We start from the raw sequence: 24,225 nt of genomic DNA, 5'->3' as shown, positions 1-24,225 counted from the left end.
CACACAATGTGGTTCCAATGGAAGAACTTACATTTTTTTTTGTTTTCTACTAGAGCGTTGGTAACGTCTTGACGTCCCACCGTAGCTGGCGGACCCCCGAGGCCGAGTGACACGTGCCAAACACTGGGGCTACACTATGGCAAGCGAGGTGATGGAGGCCAATAGTAACAGCAGCATCTAAGTGGTTAACAGTTCCTCTGTTAACCATTTAGATGCTGCTGTCACTATTGATAGCAGCATCTAAGGGGGTTAAACAACAGATTGTGGCCGGGTATAATTTTTTTTATCATTTCTTTATGCCTCTACATATACTGTATGTAGAAAAATAAAACATATATATTATATATATGTAACAAAGCAAATGCGGGAGAGCAGTAGCTGTCAGCCCCAAAATTCTGTAATTTTCTATTTATTTTTACAACTTTTTTTTTCCCTTTCAAACTTTCCTGCAGCTCTGTGCTGGCCGCCATGCTGCCGGAGACCCGGACAGGCGGACTGCCCCACCCTATAGATTCACCTCTCACCAGCGCTTTTGTTTATAAGCGTAAGCCACGCCTCTTTAACCCTCCCCTAGCCAGGATTCGCCAGTCGCCTCAGACCCGTCTCCTGGGGCACACAGGACACTCCAGCACGCAGACAGTTAACCGTCACACCGCCCTTTGACGCGAGGCCGCCGTGATTGGTCAGCAAAGAAGACGTCGCGATCAGACCCCCGCCCATTGACGTCACGCCGCAATGCCTGGCGCAGTCCTGCCAGTAGTCTTTGCGCTTTAGGGAGCCCCGCCCTGTGACGGCAGGTTCGGGCGCATGCGCAGTGTGAAGTAAACAGACTCCGGGGTGCAGACGTTCGGCTGCTCGGTAATTCGTTATCGGTGTCTGTTAGCGAAGAAAACCGAGAGATCTGAGCGGAAAAAAGAAGACTGATAACCGGCTGCAGGGCCGCGGTGTTCGCCCTGAGCTCCGAGCCCTTTTTTTTCTTTTTTCTGTGCGTTGCTTTCCCCGTCTCTGAGGCGACTGGTTCCATCCGGTTCCTGCGCCTGCGCACTGAGTCCCTGGCAGGACGCTTGACAGGATGGTGCAGAAAGACGGGCAAGCAGCGGCGGCCGCCAGCTCCGAACCGGACAAGGAGACCAATCCCGACCCCCTGGTGCCCGACCTGGCGCCCCCCGTGCCCGCGGGAGAGGACACCGACACTGAGACCGAGACCTCCGCGGGCAGGAGGTTCCTGTGCGGCGTCGTGGAGGGTACGTGTCCCTGCAGGGAGTGTGGGAGCCCCCGTACAGCGCCTCAAAACACAGGGGGGCGCACTGCATCCTGGGAAGCTGCCCTCCTTGTGGCTGTAGAACTACAAGTCCCAGCATACCCTGGTCTATTAAAGCAGATCATTCTGAAAAGATGGGGGGGGGGGGGGCAGCTCTGAGTGACAGGATCCCTCCTCCACAGTTAGTATGGTCCACGGCGTTCAACCCCTGACCTGTGCCAGGACTACAACTCCCAGCATGCTGTATAAGTATCAGATCACAGCAGGGAAGCGCCCGGGCTATAGATCAGTGCATTTATGTCTCTTAAAGGGGCTGTCCAAGTCTGTTAAAGGGGCTTTGTCATCGTCTATGTGGCCACACGAAGACAATGCGCCGCTTAAGATTGACAGTTCGGGCCTGCGGCATGGCTGACCTGTGCACCATCCCCCGCTGTAGGCAGAGGCCACATCACAGGACCTGGCAGATCTGACTTGAGGCCGGCCACTTCTTTATTTCCAGTAACCCTGAGACTTGTAGGGGGGGGGGGGTGTATTCTTAATGAGAGGTAAATTGCAGAGTTGATTGGTTCTCCCTATTTTAGCCATTTATAATGATGATAAAACTCTGTAGCTCTATCCCGGCCACTCTGATCATCCACACTGATGACTTATTAAAGGGTTTGTCCACTACTTTATATGATCCCCCCCAATGTGTTCCACTAGGGCCCATAAGTGTTTCTCTAAATACCTTGTGGTGCCTTTTCTACCTGTGAGTGGCGCTATCACTGGCTGCTCACAGGCATCACATGACCCCCGGCTGCAGCCGGCTCTGACATCCCCTGAGCTCTGACATCCCCTGATGTCACGTCAAGTTCCGGCTGCAGCCGGGGGTCTGCCTTTTGCGTTCCATGGTGGACGCTGGGTTGTGGGCGGGGTTATTCCCCTGTGTCACACTCAACATCCACCGAGCACTCTGCCACTCCTCATTCACTGGGAAAGCGCACGGGGTAACCCTGCCCACAGCCCAGCTGCCACCGTGGGGACCGCATCACTGATGTTACGCTTCACTTGACATGATATCACTGATCATGTGATACCTCTGAGCGGCCAGCGATGGCGCCGCTCAGTGGCAGAAAAGGCACCGCAAGGTATTTACTAAAACACTTCAAGGCTCTGGTGGGATACATTAGGGGGTTCATATAAAGTAGTGGACAACTTCTTTAATCAGGTGACCTCTGCATCCAATTACCGGCCTCAGCTATGATGGTAGTCAGTGATTGGCTGCAGGGGTCCCTGCAGCTGATTAATGGGGATCTCTAATCCCTACAAGTTACACCATAGTTTCTCCATTTTCTGCACTGTGCACTTAACCTTAATTTTTTTGTGCCAAAATACTTCCACTATTAGTTGCAAGCTCCTCGCTGTGGCACGAGAGGTCGACGTGACGGTGCACTTAGACAGGCCGGGCTAGGAAGCTACCGAAACAAACGGTTACCTACCATCCATACTTGCGGAAATAAGACAAACATGCTTGGGGTCCAATGGACCCTACACTACTGAAGGTTAAATATGGACTTGTCCAAGTCCCTACTGCATCCCACTATTCCATACAATCTGCAGCTGCATGTGGCGGTACACAGATGGCCGCCTCCTGCACACAGACATGTTGGTGAGGGCTTATGCTGATGGGACAGTACTGCACATGTAGAGATCTTCCAGTCCCATGTGTAAAGGGGGAGGCAGAAAGATATGCTCTGTGAAATCCCCTAACTATCTAATGCAAGTCAGTGGCTGGAATCTCATATTTTCTGCATGTTCATGGCAGCCGCTCGTATATACGGCTCTTTGAAGACTTGTCTTATAGGCCTGTGTCATGACTGTACTACTTCCCTGTCCCAATACCTACGATATAACCATCCTAGGGACCCCCTGTGCTGCTGTGGGCACATGCGAGTGCAGAGGCTGCAGTCAGTGATTGATTGCTGCTGATGAATCACGTTCAGTCTTCATAGTGCCAGTCTTGTGGGCAGTGCCCGCGCCCGGCAGTGATGTCTGTGTACTCGGGAAGCAGTGAAGCTGCTGCAGTATATTTTGATGCAGCGAGGTCTGGAGACATGGACCGCAGAATAAACGTCACACCCTGGGTTTTGTCATTTTTACGCTTTTACTTTTCACCTTTTAGGACATGTTTTGGAGATAGATATTGGCTCCCATTAATCAATAGCAATGATGTTTATGTCTTGCCTTTAAACAAGTACAGGGGTAGGTAAAAAAATGGGGCTAACTTCAAAAACAGCGACACACTTGGCCTCAGGATGTATGTGGTGCTACAGTTTATTATGCTTTGCTTATATAGCACCATCATATTCCACAGTGCTTTACAGACATTATCATCACTGTCCCCATTGGGACTCACAATCTAAATCCCCAATTAGTATATATTTAAAATGTGGGAGGAAACTGGAGAACCCGGAGGAAACCCATATAAACTTCTTGCAGATGTTGTTTTTGGTGGGATTTGAACCCTGGACCCCCAGTGCTGCAAAGTAACAGTGCTAATCCTGAGTAATTCCAGTAATGGGTTATAACCTATATACGGGATATGTGATGACTTCCGGTAATGGGTTATAACCTATATACGGGATATGTGATGACTTCCGGTAATGGGTTAGAACCTATATACGGGATATGTGAGGACTTCTAGATCGAGTGCTGAGACCTCCATCCTCATTGATCTCTTAAGCAGGCACACCGCCGTTCTATTTAAATAGAGGGCAGTACACTGTTCTGGTGATCAGTGTAGTAGTCAGACCCCACTTATATTGAAGTAATCTATGGGATAACTTCTTACTGGGATGCCCCTTTAATGTCTGCATAATGGGGGATGAGCAGTTTTGCAAGTAGGAATCTGCCGGTGAGTTGCCATTCTTTGCATTCCATGTTGTACACGGTACGGCGCAGTGATCGGGGGCGACGCATCTCTAGGTATTTGCTCGTGTAAAATAATCCCTGATAACGCTACGGTGCATGAGCATTAGATAGGTTAACTTTCCAGGCAGAACACTTCCATCGGGTATGAGAATATATAATCCCACGAATATATAATCCCACGAGGGTTGCTAATCTCAGCCGCTGATCCTGTGAAGCGCTGACAAGTGTGTCCAATATGTATAATTGCTCCTCGCCGTCGAGGCCTTTGGCCACGATCCACAGTCCTGTCACTTCTTCTCTTGCAATGATTGACACTAATAGATTTCAGGGACACATTACCGGAGGAGAGAAGCTGTCAGCGAGCGGCGGCTGCCACTAACGAGACGCAGAAATATTTTATGTTTTGTGACTGGTTATATCGTGGATCTTTGTGTGGTTTTACTTTTACAAGTAATACTTGCTCCCGATTTTCCAATCTACAGTTTTTTTGGGGTGGGAGGCTCAGAGAGTCTGACAGAGCAGCAGGGGGGAGGCTCAGCGGGTCTGACAGAGCAGCGGGGGGGGGGGAGGCTCAGCGGGTCTGACAGAGCAGTGGAGGGGAGGCTCAGCGGGTCTGACAGAGCAGTGGGGGGGAGGCTCAGCGGGTCTGACAGAGCAGTGGAGGGGAGGCTCAGCGGGTCTGACAGAGCAGCGGGGGGGAGGCTCAGCGGGTCTGACAGAGCAGCGGGGGGGGAGGCTCAGCGGGTCTGACAGAGCAGCAGGGGGGAGGCTCAGCGGGTCTGACAGAGCAGTGGGGGGGGACTCAGCGGGTCTGACAGAGCAGCAGGGGGGAGGCTCAGCGGGTCTGACAGAGCAGCAGGGGGGAGGCTCAGCGGGTCTGACAGAGCAGCGGGGGGGAGGCTCAGCGGGTCTGACAGAGCAGCGGGGGGGAGGCTCAGCGGGTCTGACAGAGCAGCGGGGGGGAGGCTCAGCGGGTCTGACAGAGCAGCGGGGGGGAGGCTCAGCGGGTCTGACAGAGCAGCGGGGGGGGGAGGCTCAGCGGGTCTGACAGAGCAGCGGGGGGGGGCTCAGCGGGTCTGACAGAGAAGCGGGGGGGAGGCTCAGCAGGTCTAATAGAGCAGTGGGGGGGAGGCTCAGCGGGTCTGACAGAGCAGTGGGGGGGAGGCTCAGCGGGTCTGACAGAGCAGTGGGGGGGAGGCTCAGCGGGTCTGACAGAGCAGTGGGGGGGAGGCTCAGCGGGTCTGACAGCAGTGGGGGGGGAGGCTCAGCGGGTCTGACAGAGCAGTGGGGGGGAGGCTCAGCGGGTCTGACAGCAGCGGTGGGAGGGAGGCTCAGCGGGTCTGACAGCAGCGGTGGGGGGGAGGCTCAGCGGGTCTGACAGAGCAGTGGGGGGGAGGCTCAGCGGGTCTGACAGAGCAGTGGGGGGGAAGCTCAGCGGGTCTGACAGCAGCGGGGGGGAGGCTCAGCGGGTCTGACAGAGCAGTGGAGGGGAGGCTCAGCGGGTCTGACAGCAGTGGGGGGGGCTCAGCGGGTCTGGCAGAGCAGTGGAGGGGAGGCTCAGCGGGTCTGACAGCAGTGGGGGGGCTCAGCGGGTCTGACAGAGCAGTGGGGGGGGGCTCAGTGGGTCTGACAGAGCAGTGGGGGGGGCTCAGCGGGTCTGACAGAGCAGTGGGGGGGAGGCTCAGCGGGTCTGACAGAGCAGTGGGGGGGAGGCTCAGCGGGTCTGACAGAGCAGTGGGGGGGAAGCTCAGCGGGTCTGACAGCAGCGGGGGGGAGGCTCAGCGGGTCTGACAGAGCAGTGGAGGGGAGGCTCAGCGGGTCTGACAGCAGTGGGGGGGGGCTCAGCGGGTCTGGCAGAGCAGTGGAGGGGAGGCTCAGCGGGTCTGACAGCAGTGGGGGGGCTCAGCGGGTCTGACAGAGCAGTGGGGGGGGGCTCAGTGGGTCTGACAGAGCAGTGGGGGGGGCTCAGCGGGTCTGACAGAGCAGTGGGGGGGATGCTCAGCGGGTCTGACAGAGCAGTGGGGGGGGGGGCTCAGCGAGTCTGACAGAGCAGTGGGGGGGAAGCTCAGCGGGTCTGACAGCAGCGGGGGGGAGGCTCAATGGGTCTGACAGAGCAGTGGAGGGGAGGCTCAGCGGGTCTGACAGCAGTGGGGGGGAAGCTCAGCGGCTCTGACAGAGCAGTGGGGGGGGCTCAGCGGTTCTGGCAGAGCAGTGGGGGGGGAAGCTCAGCGGGTCTGGCAGAGCAGTGGGGGGGAGGCTCAGCGGGTCTGACAGCAGCGGAGGGGAGGCTCAGCGGGTCTGACAGCAGCGGAGGGGAGGCTCAGCGGGTCTGACAGAGCAGTGGGGGGAAAGCTCAGCGGGTCTGACAGCAGCGGGGGGGAGGCTCAATGGGTCTGACAGAGCAGTGGAGAGGAGGCTCAGCGGGTCTGACAGCAGTGGGGGGGGGCTCAGCGGGTCTGACAGAGCAGTGGGGGGGAAGCTCAGCGGGTCTGACAGAGCAGTGGAGGGGAGGCTCAGCGGGTCTGACAGAGCAGTGGAGGGGAGGCTCAGCGGGTCTGACAGAGCAGTGGAGGGGAGGCTCAGCGGGTCTGACAGAGCAGTGGAGGGGAGGCTCAGCGGGTCTGACAGAGCAGTGGAGGGGGAGGCTCAGCGGGTCTGACAGCAGTGGGGGGGCTCAGCGGGTCTGACAGAGCAGTGGGGGGGGGGCTCAGTGGGTCTGACAGAGCAGTGGGGGGGGCTCAGCGGGTCTGACAGAGCAGTGGGGGGGATGCTCAGCGGGTCTGACAGAGCAGTGGGGGGGGGGCTCAGCGAGTCTGACAGAGCAGTGGGGGGGAAGCTCAGCGGGTCTGACAGCAGCGGAGGGGAGGCTCAATGGGTCTGACAGAGCAGTGGAGGGGAGGCTCAGCGGGTCTGACAGCAGTGGGCGGGGGGCTCAGCGGGTCTGACAGAGCAGTGGGGGGGGAGGCTCAGCGGGTCTGACAGCAGTGGGGGGGGAGGCTCAGCGGGTCTGACAGAGCAGTGGGGGGGGAGGCTCAGCGGGTCTGACAGCAGTGGGGGGGAGGCTCAGCGGGTCTTACAGCAGTGGGGGGGAAGCTCAGCGGGTCTGACAGCAGCGGGGGGGAGGCTCAATGGGTCTGACAGAGCAGTGGAGGGGAGGCTCAGCGGGTCTGACAGCAGTGGGGGGGCTCAGCGGGTCTGACAGAGCAGTGGGGGGGGGGCTCAGCGGGTCTGACAGAGCAGTGGGGGGGGGCTCAGCGGGTCTGACAGAGCAGCGGAGGGGAGGCTCAGCGGGTCTGACAGCAGTGGGGGGGGGGCTCAGCGGGTCTGACAGAGCAGTGGGGGGGGCTCAGCGGGTCTGACAGAGCAGCGGGGGGAGGCTCAGCGGGTCTGACAGAGCAGTGGGGGGGGAGGCTCAGCGGGTCTGACAGAGCAGTGGGGGGGGGAGGCTCAGCAGGTCTGACAGAACAGTGGGGGGGAGGCTCAGCGGGTCTGACAGCAGTGGGGGGGGGAGGCTCAGCGGGTCTGGCAGAGCAGTGGGGGGGGAAGCTCAGCGGGTCTGGCAGAGCAGTGGGGGGGAAGCTCAGCGGGTCTGACAGCAGCGGAGGGGAGGCTCAGCGGGTCTGACAGAGCAGTGGGGGGGGAGGCTCAGCGGGTCTGACAGAGCAGTGGGGGGGGAGGCTCAGCGGGTCTGACAGAGCAGTGGGGGGGAGGCTCATCGGGTCTGACAGAGCAGTGGGGGGGGCTCAGCGGGTCTGACAGCAGTGGGGGGGGAGCTCAGCGGGTCTGAAAGAGCATTGGGGGGGAGGCTCAGCGGGTCTGACAGCAGTGGAGGGGAGGCTCAGCGGGTCTGACAGCAGTGGGGGGGAGGCTCAGCGGGTCTGACAGAGCAGTGATGGGGGAGGCTCAGCGGGTCTGACAGCAGTGGAGGGGAGTCTCAGCGGGTCTGACAGCAGTGGGGGGGAGGCTCAGCGGGTCTGACAGAGCAGTGGGGGGGAGGCTCAGCAGGTCTGACAGAGCAGCGGGGGGGAGGCTCAGCGGGTCTGACAGAGCAGCGGGGGGGAGGCTCAGCGGGTCTGACAGAATAGCGGGGGGGAGGCTCAGCGGGTCTGACAGAATAGCGGGGGGGAGGCTCAGCGGGTCTGACAGTAGCGGGGGGGAGGCTCAGCGGGTCTGACAGAGCAGCGGGGGGAGGCTCAGCGGGTCTGACAGAGCAGCGGGGGGGAGGCTCAGCGGGTCTGACAGCAGCGGGGGGAGGCTCAGCGTGTCTGACAGAGCAGCAGGGGGGGAGGCTCAGCGGGTCTGACAGCAGCGGGGGCGAGGCTCAGCGGGTCTGACAGCAGCGGGGGCGAGGCTCAGCGGGTCTGACAGAGCAGCGATGGGGAGGCTCAGCGGGTCTGACAGCAGCGGCGGGGGGGAGGCTCAGCGGGTCTGACAGATCAGCAGGGTGGGAGGCTCAGCGGGTCTGACAGAGCAGTGGGGGGGGGGGGGAGTCTCAGCGGGTCTGACAGAGCAGTGGGGGGGTAGGCTCAGCGGGTCTGACAGCAGTGGGGGGGGGCTCAGCGGGTCTGACAGAGCAGTGGGGGGGAGGCTCAGCGGGTCTGACAGAGCAGTGGGGGGGGAGGCTCAGCGGGTCTGACAGAGCAGTGGGGGGGGGGCTCAGCGGGTCTGACAGAGCAGTGGGGGGGGGAGGCTCAGCGGGTCTGACAGAGCAGTGGGGGGGAGGCTCAGCGGGTCTGACAGAGCAGTGGGGGGGAGGCTCAGCGGGTCTGACAGAGCAGTGGGGGGGAGGCTCAGCGGGTCTGACAGAGCAGTGGGGGGGAGGCTCAGCGGGTCTGACAGCAGTGGGGGGGTGAGGCTCAGCGGGTCTGACAGAGCAGTGGGGGGAGGCTCAGCCGGTCTGACAGCGCAGTGGAGGGGAGGCTCAGCGGGTCTGACAGCGCAGTGGAGGGGAGGCTCAGCGGGTCTGACAGAGCAGTGGAGGGGAGGCTCAGCGGGTCTGACAGAGCAGTGGAGGGGAGGCTCAGCGGGTCTGACAGAGCAGTGGAGGGGAGGCTCAGCGGGTCTGACAGAGCAGTGGAGGGGAGGCTCAGCGGGTCTGACAGAGCAGTGGAGGGGAGGCTCAACGGGTCTGACAGAGCAGTGGAGGGGAGGCTCAACGGGTCTGACAGAGCAGTGGGGGGGAGGCTCGGTGGGTCTGACAGAGCAGTGGGGGGGAGGCTCGGTGGGTCTGACAGTAGTGGGGGGGAGGCTCGGCGGGTCTGACAGCAGTGGGGGGGGAGGCTCAGCGGGTGTGACAGAGCAGTGGAGGGGAGGCTCAGCGGGTCTGACAGAGCAGTGGAGGGGAGGCTCAGAGGGTCTGACAGAGCAGTGGAGGGGAGGCTCAGCGGGTCTGACAGAGCAGTGGAGGGGAGGCTCAGCGGGTCTGACAGCAGCGGGGGGGAAGCTCAGCGGGTCTGACAGAGCAGTGGGGGGGGCTCAGCGGGTCTGACAGCGCAGTGGAGGGGAGGCTTAGCGGGTCTGACAGCGCAGTGGAGGGGAGGCTCAGCGGGTCTGACAGAGCAGTGGAGGGGAGGCTCAGCGGGTCTGACAGAGCAGTGGAGGGGAGGCTCAGCGGGTCTGACAGAGCAGTGGAGGGGAGGCTCAGCGGGTCTGACAGCAGTGGAGGGGAGACTCAACGGGTCTGACAGCAGTGGGGGGGAGGCTCAGCGGGTCTGACAGAGCAGTGATGGGGGAGGCTCAGCGGGTCTGACAGCAGTGGAGGGGAGTCTCAGCGGGTCTGACAGCAGTGGGGGGGAGGCTCAGCGGGTCTGACAGAGCAGTGGGGGGGAGGCTCAGCAGGTCTGACAGAGCAGCGGGGGGGAGGCTCAGCGGGTCTGACAGAGCAGCGGGGGGGAGGCTCAGCGGGTCTGACAGAATAGCGGGGGGGAGGCTCAGCGGGTCTGACAGTAGCGGGGGGGAGGCTCAGCGGGTCTGACAGAGCAGCGGGGGGAGGCTCAGCGGGTCTGACAGCAGCGGGGGGGAGGCTCAGCGGGTCTGACAGAGCAGCGGGGGGAGGCTCAGCGTGTCTGACAGAGCAGCAGGGGGGGAGGCTCAGCGGGTCTGACAGCAGCGGGGGCGAGGCTCAGCGGGTCTGACAGAGCAGCGATGGGGAGGCTCAGCGGGTCTGACAGCAGCGGCGGGGGGGAGGCTCAGCGGGTCTGACAGATCAGCAGGGTGGGAGGCTCAGCGGGTCTGACAGAGCAGTGGGGGGGGGGGGGGAGTCTCAGCGGGTCTGACAGAGCAGTGGGGGGGTAGGCTCAGCGGGTCTGACAGCAGTGGGGGGGGGCTCAGCGGGTCTGACAGAGCAGTGGGGGGGAGGCTCAGCGGGTCTGACAGAGCAGTGGGGGGGGAGGCTCAGCGGGTCTGACAGCAGTGGGGGGGGGCTCAGCGGGTCTGACAGAGCAGTGGGGGGGGGAGGCTCAGCGGGTCTGACAGAGCAGTGGGGGGGAGGCTCAGCGGGTCTGACAGAGCAGTGGGGGGGAGGCTCAGCGGGTCTGACAGAGCAGTGGGGGGGAGGCTCAGCGGGTCTGACAGAGCAGTGGGGGGGAGGCTCAGCGGGTCTGACAGCAGTGGGGGGGTGAGGCTCAGCGGGTCTGACAGAGCAGTGGGGGGAGGCTCAGCCGGTCTGACAGCGCAGTGGAGGGGAGGCTCAGCGGGTCTGACAGAGCAGTGGAGGGGAGGCTCAGCGGGTCTGACAGAGCAGTGGAGGGGAGGCTCAGCGGGTCTGACAGAGCAGTGGAGGGGAGGCTCAGCGGGTCTGACAGAGCAGTGGAGGGGAGGCTCAGCGGGTCTGACAGAACAGTGGAGGGGAGGCTCAACGGGTCTGACAGAGCAGTGGAGGGGAGGCTCAACGGGTCTGACAGAGCAGTGGGGGGGAGGCTCGGTGGGTCTGACAGAGCAGTGGGGGGGAGGCTCGGTGGGTCTGACAGTAGTGGGGGGGAGGCTCGGCGGGTCTGACAGCAGTGGGGGGGGAGGCTCAGCGGGTGTGACAGAGCAGTGGAGGGGAGGCTCAGCGGGTCTGACAGAGCAGTGGAGGGGAGGCTCAGAGGGTCTGACAGAGCAGTGGAGGGGAGGCTCAGCGGGTCTGACAGAGCAGTGGAGGGGAGGCTCAGCGGGTCTGACAGCAGCGGGGGGGAAGCTCAGCGGGTCTGACAGAGCAGTGGGGGGGGCTCAGCGGGTCTGACAGCGCAGTGGAGGGGAGGCTTAGCGGGTCTGACAGCGCAGTGGAGGGGAGGCTCAGCGGGTCTGACAGAGCAGTGGAGGGGAGGCTCAGCGGGTCTGACAGAGCAGTGGAGGGGAGGCTCAGCGGGTCTGACAGAGCAGTGGAGGGGAGGCTCAGCGGGTCTGACAGCAGTGGAGGGGAGACTCAACGGGTCTGACAGAGCAGTGGAGGGGAGACTCAACGGGTCTGACAGAGCAGTGGAGGGGAGGCTCAGCGGGTCTGATAGAGCAGTGGGGGGGAGGCTCAGCGGGTCTGACAGAGCAGTGGGGGGGAGGCTAAGCGGGTCTGACAGAGCAGTGGAGGGGAGGCTCAGCAGGTCTGACAGAGCAGTGGGGGGAGGCTCAGCAGGTCTGACAGAGCAGTGGGGGGAGGCTAAGCGGGTCTGACAGAGCAGTGGGGGGGAGGCTCGGTGGGTCTGACAGTAGTGGGGGGGAAGCTCAGCGGGTCTGACAGAGCAGTGGGGGGTGGGGCTCAGCGGGTCTGACAGAGCAGTGGGGGGGAGGCTCAGCGGGTCTGACAGAGCAGTGGGGGGGAGGCTCGGTGGGTCTGACAGTAGTGGGGGGGGCTCAGCGGGTCTGACAGAGCAGTGGAGGGGAGGCTCAGAGGGTCTGACAGAGCAGTGGAGGGGAGGCTCAGCGGGTCTGACAGAGCAGTGGAGGGGAGGCTCAGAGGGTCTGACAGAGCAGTGGAGGGGAGGCTCAGCGGGTCTGACAGCAGCGGGGGGGAAGCTCAGCGGGTCTGACAGAGCAGTGGAGGGGAGGCTCAGAGGGTCTGACAGAGCAGTGGGGGGGGGGCTCAGCGGGTCTGACAGCGCAGTGGAGGGGAGGCTCAGCGGGTCTGACAGAGCAGTGGAGGGGAGGCTCAGCCGGTCTGACAGAGCAGTGGAGGGGAGGCTCAGCGGGTCTGACAGAGCAGTGGAGGGGAGGCTCAACGGGTCTGACAGAGCAGTGGAGGGGAGGCTCAACGGGTCTGACAGAGCAGTGGGGGGGAGGCTCGGTGGGTCTGACAGTAGTGGGGGGGAGGCTTAGCGGGTCTGACAGCAGTGGGGGGGAGGCTCAGCGGGTGTGACAGAGCAGTGGAGGGGAGGCTCAGCGGGTCTGACAGAGCAGTGGAGGGGAGGCTCAGCGGGTCTGATAGAGCAGTGGAGGGGAGGCTCAGCGGGTCTGACAGCAGCGGGGGGGAAGCTCAGCGGGTCTGACAGAGCAGTGGGGGGGGCTCAGCGGGTCTGACAGCGCAGTGGAGGGGAGGCTTAGCGGGTCTGACAGCGCAGTGGAGGGGAGGCTCAGCGGGTCTGACAGAGCAGTGGGGGGGAGGCTCAGCGGGTCTGACAGAGCAGTGGAGGGGAGGCTCAGCGGGTCTGACAGAGCAGTGGAGGGGAGGCTCAGCGGGTCTGACAGAGCAGTGGAGGGGAGGCTCAGCGGGTCTGACAGCAGTGGAGGGGAGGCTCAGCGGGTCTGACAGAGCAGTGGAGGGGAGACTCAACTGGTCTGACAGAGCAGTGGAGGGGAGGCTCAGCGGGTCTGACAGAGCAGTGGGGGGGAGGCTCAACGGGTCTGACAGAGCAGTGGAGGGGAGGCTCAACGGGTCTGACAGAGCAGTGGGGGGGAGGCTCGGTGGGTCTGACAGAGCAGTGGGGGGGAGGCTCGGTGGGTCTGACAGTAGTGGGGGGGAGGCTCAGCGGGTCTGACAGCAGTGGGGGGGAGGCTCAGCGGGTGTGACAGAGCAGTGGAGGGGAGGCTCAGAGGGTCTGACAGAGCAGTGGAGGGGAGGCTCAGCGGGTCTGACAGAGCAGTGGAGGGGAGGCTCAGAGGGTCTGACAGCAGTGGAGGGGAGGCTCAGAGGGTCTGACAGCAGTGGAGGGGAGGCTCGGCGGGTCTGACAGAGCAGTGGGGGGGAGGCTCGGTGGGTCTGACAGTAGTGGGGGGGAAGCTCAGCGGGTCTGACAGAGCAGTGGGGGGGGGCTCAGCGGGTCTGACAGAGCAGTGGGGGGGAGGCTCGGCGGGTCTGACAGAGCAGTGGGGGGGAGGCTCGGCGGGTCTGACAGTAGTGGGGGGGAAGCTCAGCGGGTCTGACAGAGCAGTGGAGGGGAGGCTCAGCGGGTCTGACAGAGCAGTGGGGGGGAGGCTCAGCGGGTCTGACAGAGCAGTGGCGGGGAGGCTCAGCGGGTCTGACAGAGCAGTGGGGGGGAGGCTCAGCGGATCTGACAGAGCAGTGGGGGGGAGGCTCAGCGGGTCTGACAGAGCAGTGGGGGGGAGGCTCAGCGGGTCTGACAGAGCAGTGGGGGGGAGGCTCAGCGGGTCTGACAGAGCAGTGGGGGGGGAGGCTCAGCGGGTCTGACAGAGCAGTGGGGGGAGGCTCAGCGGGTCTGACAGCAGTGGGGGGGAGGCTCAGCGGGTCTGACAGAGCAGTGGAGGGGAGGCTCAGCGGGTCTGACAGCAGTGGGGGGGGAGGCTCAGCGGGTCTGACAGAGCAGTGGAGGGGAGGCTCAGCGGGTCTGACAGAGCAGTGGGGGGGGAGGCTCAGCGGGTCTGACAGAGCAGTGGAGGGGAGGCTCAGCGGGTCTGACAGAGCAGTGGGGGGAGGCTCAGCGGGTCTGACAGAGCAGTGGGGGGGAGGCTCAGCGGGTCTGACAGAGCAGTGGGGGGGAGGCTCGGTGGGTCTGACAGTAGTGGGGGGGAAGCTCAGCGGGTCTGACAGAGCAGTGATGGGGGGCTCCTGCTTCAACCAGTTACATTACAGCCAGTGATAAGTCTGAGCTAAAGTTTGTGAAAGAGTAGAAGGAATAACTGGTCCTTTTCTACAGAAAAAAACGTATATATTGTTTAATGACCTTCATACCCATCAGTCATTTTTCTCGAAGGTGGTGGTGTTTGCCCAAAAAAAAAAAGTGGTTAAATACTGCCCAATCATTGTAGTTGTGCTTCCATTGAGGCCATGTACCTGAGTAGATGTAGATTTTCCAGGAGAGCCAAAGTGGATGAGAAGTAAACTTATCTCTTCTATGCTTTATATACATTTTATGTGCAAAAATGGACCTACAGAGGTTATGCCAATCAATAGAGAGAATTGGTTGTGGATTTCCACCTTTGATTTTAACGCGAAGCCAGAATTTGCAGCAAACCCTCATTGTGGTTGATTTTTCTACAGAATACCCACAGATCTGCAGCAAAACCCACTAGTGCAAAAGAACCCTCTATTTAACAAAAATCGCCATACGCCCCTCCCCTGGCACTTCTGTCATAGTGCTGAGGTGGTCTTCTACCACTTTCTGTACTGCTGGCTGCCTGTGGTCCTTCCTCGCCACGTGACCTCCACAGGAAGCAACAGCCACATATGGCGGCACAGAATCCAGTGGGGTACAAAGATAACATTACCAGAGAAAACTCACCCCAAAAAATCTGTATGATGTGATGTGGTTTTTCCCCTGTTGTTTTCTCCAGATTTCTGTAGAAAATCAAATTTTTGTGACCTTTCCCTGCTAGTGACGATCCTTTCTAATTTCTTTTTTCCACCACTTTAAGTAAAGATATAAGGGGTATTTTACCCAGGCCCTTATTAACCTCTCCACAGTCAGTTATATGTGCGGAGAGGGACCACTTGAGTAATTTACACCAGTATAGACTGGAAAAAGTCCCTACTGGTCCTGGATTTTCATTCTGCTGGGACCATAAAGCTGATATAGGGCCGCAGTCTGTGCTCCTGGTGCTGCTGAATAACGAGGCAGATTTAGCGTTCAGGCACCTGGTAAAGCGGAGTGACCCCCGCTGTCATTACTTCCCATCACGGTGGTCACTTAATGATTACAAGGTAGGATGGACTGTATTAGGCTTATATTTTGGGTGATGCTCTTTAATCCTCCGTCTGCTGTCTGTCTGAGAAACTTTTGTATTGCAGATGATTGGAGATAATTATACTGGTGAATCTTGGCAGCTGAATCGTGACTTGCGTTGTCGGCACCTGAACGGCGGCTTTCTGAGTGGTGTTTGGCTGCCTCCGGGGCATTCCTGCTACGGATTAACATTCCTGTAGTTGTAGGGGTTTTGTTTTTTTTTTGTTTTAGGTCATTTTTTTTTTCAGAGGTTAACAATAGATATAATGAATGCAGTAAGTACTGGATGACTGCTCAGTTCTCCTTTCGTGGAGGGAATTGTGTGTGTGTGTATGTATGTTTGTGTGTATGTATATATATATAACAATATACATATACAGTACAGACCAAAAGTTTGGACACACCTCATTTAAAGATTTTTCTGTTTTTTCCTGACTATGAAAATTGTACATTCACACTGAAGGCATCAAAACTATGAATTAACACATGTGGAATTATATACTTAACAAAAAAGTGTGAAACAACTGATAATATGTCTTATATTCTAGATTCTTCAAAGTAGCCACCTTTTGTTTTGATGACTGCTTTGCACACTCTTGGCATTCTCTTGATGAGCTTCAAGAGGTAGTCTTGAACCTAGAATATAAGACATATTTTCAGTTGTTTCACACTTTTTTGTTAAGTATATAATTCCACATGTGTTAATTCATAGTTTTGATGCCTTCAGTGTGAATGTACAATTTTCATAGTCAGGAAAATACAGAAAAATCTTTAAATGAGAAGGTGTGTCCAAACTTTTGGTCTGTACTGTACAAAATATACATATACACACACACACACCGCTCAAAAAAATAAAGGGAACACTCAAATAACACATCCTAGATCTGAATGAATGAAATATTCTCACTGAATACTTTGCTCTGTACAAAGTTGAATGTGCTGACAACAAAATCACACAAAAATCATCAATGGAAATCACATTTATTAAAAAATGGAGGCCTGGATTTGGAGTCATCCCCAAAATTACATTGGAAAAACACACTACAGGCTGATCCAACTTTGATGTAATGTTCTTAAAACAAGTCAAAATGAGTCTCAGTATTGTGTGTGGCCTCCACGTGCCTGTATGACCTCCCTACAACGACTGGGCATGCTCCTGATGAGGCTGAGTATTGTGTGTGGCCTCCACGTGCCTGTATGACCTCCCTACAACGACTGGGCATGCTCCTGATGAGGCTGAGTATTGTGTGTGGCCTCCACGTGCCTGTATGACCTCCCTACAACGACTGGGCATGCTCCTGATGAGGCTGAGTATTGTGTGTGGCCTCCACGTGCCTGTATGACCTCCCTACAACGCCTGGGCATGCTCCTGATGAGGTTGCGGATGGTCTCCTGTGGGGTCTCCTCCCAGACCTGGACTAAAGCATCCGCCAACTCCTGGACAGTCTGTGGTGCAACGTGACGTTGGTGGATAGAGCGAGACATGATGTCCCAGATGTGCTCAATCGGATTCAGGTCTGGGGAACGGGCGGCCAGTCCATAGCTTCAATGCCTTCATCTTGCAGGAACTGCTGACACACTCCAGCCACATGAGGTCTGGCATTGTCCTGCATTAGGAGGAGCCCAGGGCGAACCTGCTTTCATCTGTGAAGAGCACAGGGCGCCAGTGGCGACTTTGCCAATCCAGGTGTTCTGTGGGAAATGCCAAGCGTCCTGCACGGTGTTGGGCTGTGAGCACAACCCCCATCTGTGGACGTCGGGCCCTCATACCACCCTCATGGAGTCTGTTTCTAACCGTTTGTGCAGACACATGCACATTTGTGGCCTGCTGGAGGTCATTTTGCAGGGCTCTGGCAGTGCTCCTCCTGTTCCTCCTTGCACAAAGGTGGAGGTAGCGGTCCTTCTGCTGTGTTGTTGCCCTCCTACGGCCCCCTCCACGTCTCCTGGTGTACTGGCCTGTCTCCTGGTAGCGCCTCCAGCCTCTGGACACTACGCTGACAGACACCGCAAACCTCCTTACCACAGCTCGCATTGATGTGCCATCCTGGATGAGCTGCACTACCTGAGCAACTTCTGTGGTTTGTAGAGTCCGTCTCATGCTACCACGAGTGTGAAAGCACAACCAACATTCAAAAGTGATCAAAACATCAGCCAGAAAGCATTGGTACTGAGATGTAGTCTGTGGTCCCCACCTGCAGAACCACTCCTTTATTGAGGGTGTCTTGATAATTGGCAATAATTTCCATCTATCGTCTATTCCATTTGCACATCAGCATGTGAAATTGATTGTCAATCAGTGTTGCTTCCTAAGTGGACAGTTTGATTTCACAGAAGTTTGATTCACTTAGAGTTATATTCTGTTGTTTAAGTGTTCCCTTTATTTTTTGAGCAGTGTACACACACACAAACACACAGACATGGCTGAAAGTATTGACACCCTTAAATTGTTTAAATAAATTAAGTATTTCTCCCAGAAAACTGAGAAAAATACAAACTGGACATAATTTCACATAAAACTCCAAAAATGGTCCTGACAAAATTGTTGGCACCCTCAACTTAATAGTTGGTTGCACACCTCTTGGAATAAATAACTGCAATCAATCGCTTCTTACGTCTCTTGGCCGGAGTTTTGGACGTCACTTCTTACACGCTGCTCCAGGTCTCATGTGAAGGCGTCTTTTCCCAACAGCAATTTTACGATCTCTCCATAGGTGTTCAATGGGATTTAAATCCAGACACATTGCTGGCCACGTCAGAACTTTCTAGCGCTTTGTTTCCATCCATTTCTGAGGCTTCTTGAAGTATGTTTGGGGTCATTGTCCTGCTGGAAGACCCATGACCTAGGACGCAAACCAGCTTTCTGACACTGGGCACTACATTGCCACCCAAAATCCACTGGTAATCTTCAGATTTCATGATGCCTTGCACACAGTTAAGGCACCCAGTGCCAAACACGGCAAAGCAACCCCAAAACATCTTTGACCCTACACCACATTTGACTGTAGGTACTGTGTTCTTTTCTTTGTAGGTCTCATTCAATTTTCAGTAAACAGTAGAATGATGTGCTTTACCAAAAAGCTCTATCTTGGTCTCATCTGTCTACAAGACGCTTTCCCAGACTGATTTTGACTTACTCATGTACACTTTGGCAAACTACAGTCTAGCTTTATGTCTGTCATCAGTGGGGTCCTCCTGGGTCTCCTGCCATAGCGTTTTATTTCATTCAAATGTCCACAGATAGTTTGCACTGACACTGATGCACCCTGAGCCTGCAGGACAGCATGAATTTCTTTGGAACTTGATTGGGGCTGCTAATCGACCATCCGGACTATCCTACATTGCAAACTTTCATAAATTTTTCTCTGCCATCCACGTCCAGGGAGATTAGCTATAGTGCCTTGGGTTGTAAACTTCTTGATTATGTTGCACACTGTGGACAAAGGAACATCAAGATCCCTGGAGATGGACTTGTAACATTGAGATTTATTGATATTTTTCAACAGTTTTAGTTGTCAAGTCCTCAGCCAGTTCTCTTCTCCTCTTTCTGTTCTTCATGCTTAGTGTGGAGCACACAGAGACATAATGCAGAAATTGAGTCAACTTCTCCCCTTTTTATCCGGTTTCAGATTTGATTTTTCATATTGCCCACACCTGTTACTTGCCACAGATGAGTTTGAACAAGCATCATCTGCTTGAAACAACGTTGTTTATCCAGAATTTTGGAAAGGTGCCAAGAATTGTGGAGTCAGAGAGAGCAAAAAAGGACTTTTTTTAATAGGACTGTGGATCTCTGCTTTGATACTTGTCTGCATGTCACTTCTTCAGTACAGCAGACTTCCTTGACTTGTACAAAGGCTACAGAAAAAAATATCTTATCTATTGGGGCTTTATTCGTGCATTATGAGCTTATATGTCTGGTGATAGTGTCTTAGTACCATGTTTAGCCAATTACAATGATTAATGACCACCTGGGTGTATATGGAGTCTACAGAGACTGCTGTCCTCCAGCCGCCATCGCCAAGAGTATCTCCAGATCGGTCTTATAAATGGATGACCATATAGTACGACACGAAGAAGCGCTGCAGCAACTCTGGCTAAATATATGGATAGGGAGGTACAGTGTGATTTTGTTTTTTTTGTATACCTGGACGAGGAATTCAAAGGCTTTTTTATGTCTGCTCCGCTGGTCATTGAGGGTCTGGCTAAATGGCGTATGGTCAGTGTAAGAATTCAGTAGGCGACCCTGCCCCTGTAAGATGCTAAGTTCTCCGAATTGTCTATTTTGTGTCCCTTCCATGACCCAATTGGTGAAACCTTTGTAGCATCTTTTGTATGTGAAAGGATTTCTTTTAATTTTGATTGTTTTTTTTTTTTTTATTCTTGCAGGTTTCTATGGGCGGCCATGGACTATGGAACAAAGAAAGGAGCTGTTCAGAAGGTGGGTGACCGTCTAGACTGCAGTCTGCTCCTAGTCTACATCCATATTAGTGTAGCCCAGTCTTCTGTGTAACGCGTCCCAGAACGGGCTTCTGATCCGCTACAGAGCGTCACAGATCTCCGTCATCTAACAGTAATGGCTCGTCCTTGCACAGGTTTGTCTCAATGATTGCAGAGAGCAGTCACGAAGCGAGGAGGGGTCTCAAGATGTAGCTCACATCTGCAACGAGAGGTGATCGGTGCTGGTGACATTACGTCACACCTGTCAGGATGCGTGCTTGATCGGCCGACATTGTGCACCTCTCCCGTTCGTTAGAGTAGGTCAGGATAAGTTACTAATAATAAAATCTCCATGGCTGATTAATAATTTAGGTCATTATTTGTGCATGCCCAAGTGATAATTTGCAGGTAGACTGCACAATATAATATTCTTGAACTTTTTTTTTTGTGATTTCCAGCCAGTCTTGAAGGATTTGTCCAGTCTTGTGGGTCTTCTGAATCCTCACAGCATGCGCCACACGCTGTTGGGATACTCTGGTGTTGCTACTGAAACGGGGCAGTATGCAATTTGCAAGTTTCCAGCCACATTGCGACTAGACGTGCTCTCTTGTATTGCTCAAGGCCGAGCCTGTCTAGTTGGCAAGTAACCATATGTATGCAAGTTACATGATTATGGTCATGTGGCTGCCCGGTTTAGGCAGCGACTGTGAGTGCAGTGAGGATTCAGAAGTCTGCAGTTGCAAAAAGTGAGCTCCCGCCGGTGCCCTCTGAGCTCCCGCCAGTGCCCTCTGAGCTCCCCGCACATCAGAACTTTTTATGTCACTATGAAGTGTCAAAAATGTTGTGAAACAGCAATTTCTCTTTAAATCCTCTCATTTAAGTATTCCCTTCCTTGCACAGGACTGCTTACTAAGCTTGTAACGTGTGTGTTCTCTCCCATAGACTTCAGAAGTGGAGTCTGAACACGTACCTGTACGCGCCGAAAGATGACTACAAGCACCGGATGTTCTGGAGAGAGATGTACTCGGTGGAAGAAGCAGGTAACTATTCCCATCTCACACTTGATTGGGTGTGTGCTTGCTCAGCGATCCCCGCAGATTTCCCCTCATACTTGTGTAATGTAGCAGAGACTTAAGGCCCCGTCACACATAACGAGATCGCTAGCGAGATCGCTGATGAGTCACGGTTTGGTGACGCAATAGCGATCTCGCTAGCGATCTCGTTATGTCTAACAGGTAGCAACGATCAGGCCCCTGCTGTGAGATCGCTGATCGTTACAAAGCTTCCTGGACCATTCCTGGGTCGTTGCGCTCCCGCTGGGCAGTGTGCATCGCTGTATTTGACACCTTATCAACGACCTCGTTAGCGATTCAGAACTGAGACACATTGAGGTGCATAAATTGGACTTTTCTGCGTTCATCGTCCCTGATTGGTGGTCGCTACTGCGTCCTTGTTTTTTCAGATCCCACCAGCGTTCTCTGGCTGTGACTCCACTTTGAACAAATCAGACATCTTTAGCGAAGTAGGTATTGTTTGGGGTCTCAAATGAGTTTCCATTTTTAATTCATTTATAGGACATCTACCAATTATCTGCTATCATTGCTAGCGAGGTCGTTGACAAGGTGTCAAATACAGCGATGCACACTGCCCAGCGGGAGCACAACGACCCAGGAATGGTCCAGGAAGCTTTGTAACGATCAGCGATCTCACAGCAGGGGCCTGATCGTTGCTACCTGTCAGACATAACGAGATCGCTAGCGAGATCGCTATTGCGTCACCAAAACGTGACTCATCAGCGATCTCGCTAGCGATCTCGTTATGTGTGACGGGGCCTTTATATTACTGGTGCAGGCCGCACCTCCGTCCTACTCCCCAGTGTGATCTTGTCTGTACTTTGGGGTCTCCATACAGTGACAGCCTGGGCCGCTCCAGGGCGGGGTAACCTGGTGTCTCTTAGGTTTTCCAGCTGACTGTTGTGGGTATAGTGATCTGTTGTGGTTACAGATTCCTGTAGGTGGTGACCAATAGGACAAAGGAGAGCGCCATATACGACTCCCAGCGTTCTGGTATCACACGCTCTCCCACATTGCTAATGATTACCAGGCTGCACGCCTCCTGGATTTAGACTCCACATCTAGTCTCCTACATACAGACTTGTAGATTGCTGTAATCCATTACACATAGATTTAATCTGCATCTGCAAAACATGAAACTGCAAGCACAAGAAAGGAGGCATGAATCACGTCCGTGCTTCCTTGTCTTCTGTCTGTTGTTTTGCTTGAACCAAAAAGAATCCCGCCTGCAGCCAAAACGTGGTCAGACCTGTTATTCTGCTGTATATTAGCGTCATTAATCACGCGTTCACCTTTGTTCAGTATATCCCACTGGCCTTTGTAAATTATGCATTTATTTATCTCATGTGCTAAACTCCAGAGCTGCACTCACACTTCTGTTGGTTGCTTAGCCTATGACTAAAGACTTTTTTTTTTCCTCTTTAGTTATTAGTGCCCACTTTAACCTGCTCATATAATAAACCTTTCTTTTTTCTCAGATCAGCTCATGACCTTGATCTCCGCCGCCCAGGAATTTGGAATTGAGTTTGTCTATGCCATTTCTCCAGGACTCGATATAACTTTTTCTAACCAAAAGGAAGTGTCCACGCTGAAGCGCAAGTTAGATCAGGTCCGTAAAAGATGCATTATTCAGTATTTCCAACTTACTAATACACGATGATATGAATGGCGATTCTCCCCGGGAGTCGGACGTGACACGCAGCTTCGAAGCCTCGTCCGTTCCACTCGGAGAGACTAATTTTTGCTTCTCATCTGAGCGTTCATGATGGCTGTTCCTGTAGATATAGTGACGGCTGAGCTGCTTTTCTGCTCCTTATTGGTACTGAGTGTCTCTTGATTGTTTGCTTTCTCCACTTCTTCCATTTCCAGGTCACTCAGTTTGGCTGCAAATCATTTGCTCTTCTGTTTGACGACATCGATCACAACATGTGCCCGGCAGATAAGGAGGTCTTCAGCTCTTTCGCCCACGCACAAGTATCGATAACTAACGAGATTTTTCAGTATTTAGGTGAACCGGAAACATTTTTATTTTGTCCTACGGGTAAGTAACGTTTTATAGTGGTTGGAAAAGCGACACCTCGTGTGAAATGACATTGACTCATGACCAGAACCTGTTTTACAGAATATTGCGGGACGTTCTGTTATCCAAATGTTGCCCAGTCGCCTTATCTGAAGACAGTGGGTGAAAAACTGCTGCCTGGCATAGAGGTCCTCTGGACGGGTAATTAGCTTTTTTCATTTTTCTTAACGACTGCTGGAAAACACTTTTTCTTGCACCTTGATGTAAAAGTGCGCCAAGACATGGTGTTAATCTGCAGGTTAATAGTGTCCTGAACCTGCTCGGAGAGTCTTGCCGTCAGGAGGGAATTACCTTTCTTCCTCTCTGCAATCTCTGACTTTTAATGATAGTGGTGGTGCCGGCGCGGCGTCAGTCACCGCTCAGTCCATAGTGACTGACGGCACTGACTGACAGCTGACACCGCACTAGAGCCGGCTGCCAGCCAGTGCCAGGGTGCGGTTACAGCTGCTGCTCACTATGCACTGAGAAGTGACAGAACCCGCACCACCCTCACCCCCATGACTGAAAGCCCGAGGCTGCCAGGAGGAATAAAGTTAATTTCCTCCCGGCATTGGGTTGCTCAGTGCGGGCACCGGGCTGCTTCAAGATGCTATTAACCTGCAGGTTATCCCCATATATGCAGCTTATGAGCTTTTTTTTTTTTTTTTTATACATGACAGGATCTCTTTAAAGGGGCATTCCCACCTCCGAGATCCTATCCCAATATGTAGTAGGTGTTATAATAATCATATTAGCAAATACCTCCAATTAGAAATGTAGTATAGTTCTCCTGATAAGTTATGTTCCCTACCCCATGTTCAGGACATTGCAGTAGCTTAGGTATCCATAGTTACGACCACTAGCGATTAACTCACTGAGTGATCGTAACCATGAATTACTTAAGCTACTGCTATGCACTGCACATGGGGTAAGTGACATAGCGAATCAGGAGAACTGTACTACATGTGTAATTGGAGGTATTTGCTAGTATTACTACAGCTACTACATATTGGGATAGGATCTTTAAGATGGGAATACCCCTTTAAGGCATACCACTGGTATGTCTGGAGCACGCTTCCTTTTATTTTAAGCTTTCTTCAACTAACTGCTATCAATCCGTGCAGCGGGGGAGGAGTTAGCCAGCAAAACTGTTACAAGAAGAGTGCTCTGCACTGTATGGCCCCACCCACTGTGCACCAAACACCTAATTTGCATATGAACAGAATATTTTCTCCAAAACATAGCCAGCAGATTTTTAAACTAAGCTCATTTTAGCACACTGTCCCCTACAAGGACAGATGCTTTCTATCATACTCCTTGCCATTTGACAGAGTACCTTACTGATTTTGGAGCTTTTATCAGGGTGTTCATCAACTATCCACCATATATGTGTTG

At 55.1% G+C, this 24,225-nt stretch overlaps 1 protein-coding gene across 1 annotated transcript in view; it reads left to right on the top strand.

Annotated features, from left to right (window-relative positions):
* The first annotated feature begins 778 nt into the window (after positions 1 to 778).
* The window catches only part of OGA (O-GlcNAcase), a 39,297-nt gene continuing 15,850 nt past the window's right edge, over positions 779 to 24,225 (top strand). The window contains exons 1-6 of the mRNA XM_073684923.1: positions 779 to 1,244; positions 19,648 to 19,699; positions 20,641 to 20,738; positions 22,250 to 22,380; positions 22,641 to 22,812; positions 22,894 to 22,992. Coding sequence (XP_073541024.1) covers positions 1,073 to 1,244; positions 19,648 to 19,699; positions 20,641 to 20,738; positions 22,250 to 22,380; positions 22,641 to 22,812; positions 22,894 to 22,992 — 724 coding nt within the window. The 5' untranslated portion in view covers positions 779 to 1,072. The remainder of the gene's footprint in view (positions 1,245 to 19,647; positions 19,700 to 20,640; positions 20,739 to 22,249; positions 22,381 to 22,640; positions 22,813 to 22,893; positions 22,993 to 24,225) is intronic.

This window comes from Phyllobates terribilis, unplaced genomic scaffold (assembly GCF_046119375.1).
Source record: "Phyllobates terribilis strain yellow unplaced genomic scaffold, ASM4611937v1 Scaffold_5__5_contigs__length_657084704, whole genome shotgun sequence".
NCBI classification, from domain to species: domain Eukaryota; kingdom Metazoa; phylum Chordata; class Amphibia; order Anura; family Dendrobatidae; genus Phyllobates; species Phyllobates terribilis.
Note: the sequence above shows the minus strand (reverse complement) of the source record. Positions and strands in the feature narration are given on the sequence as shown.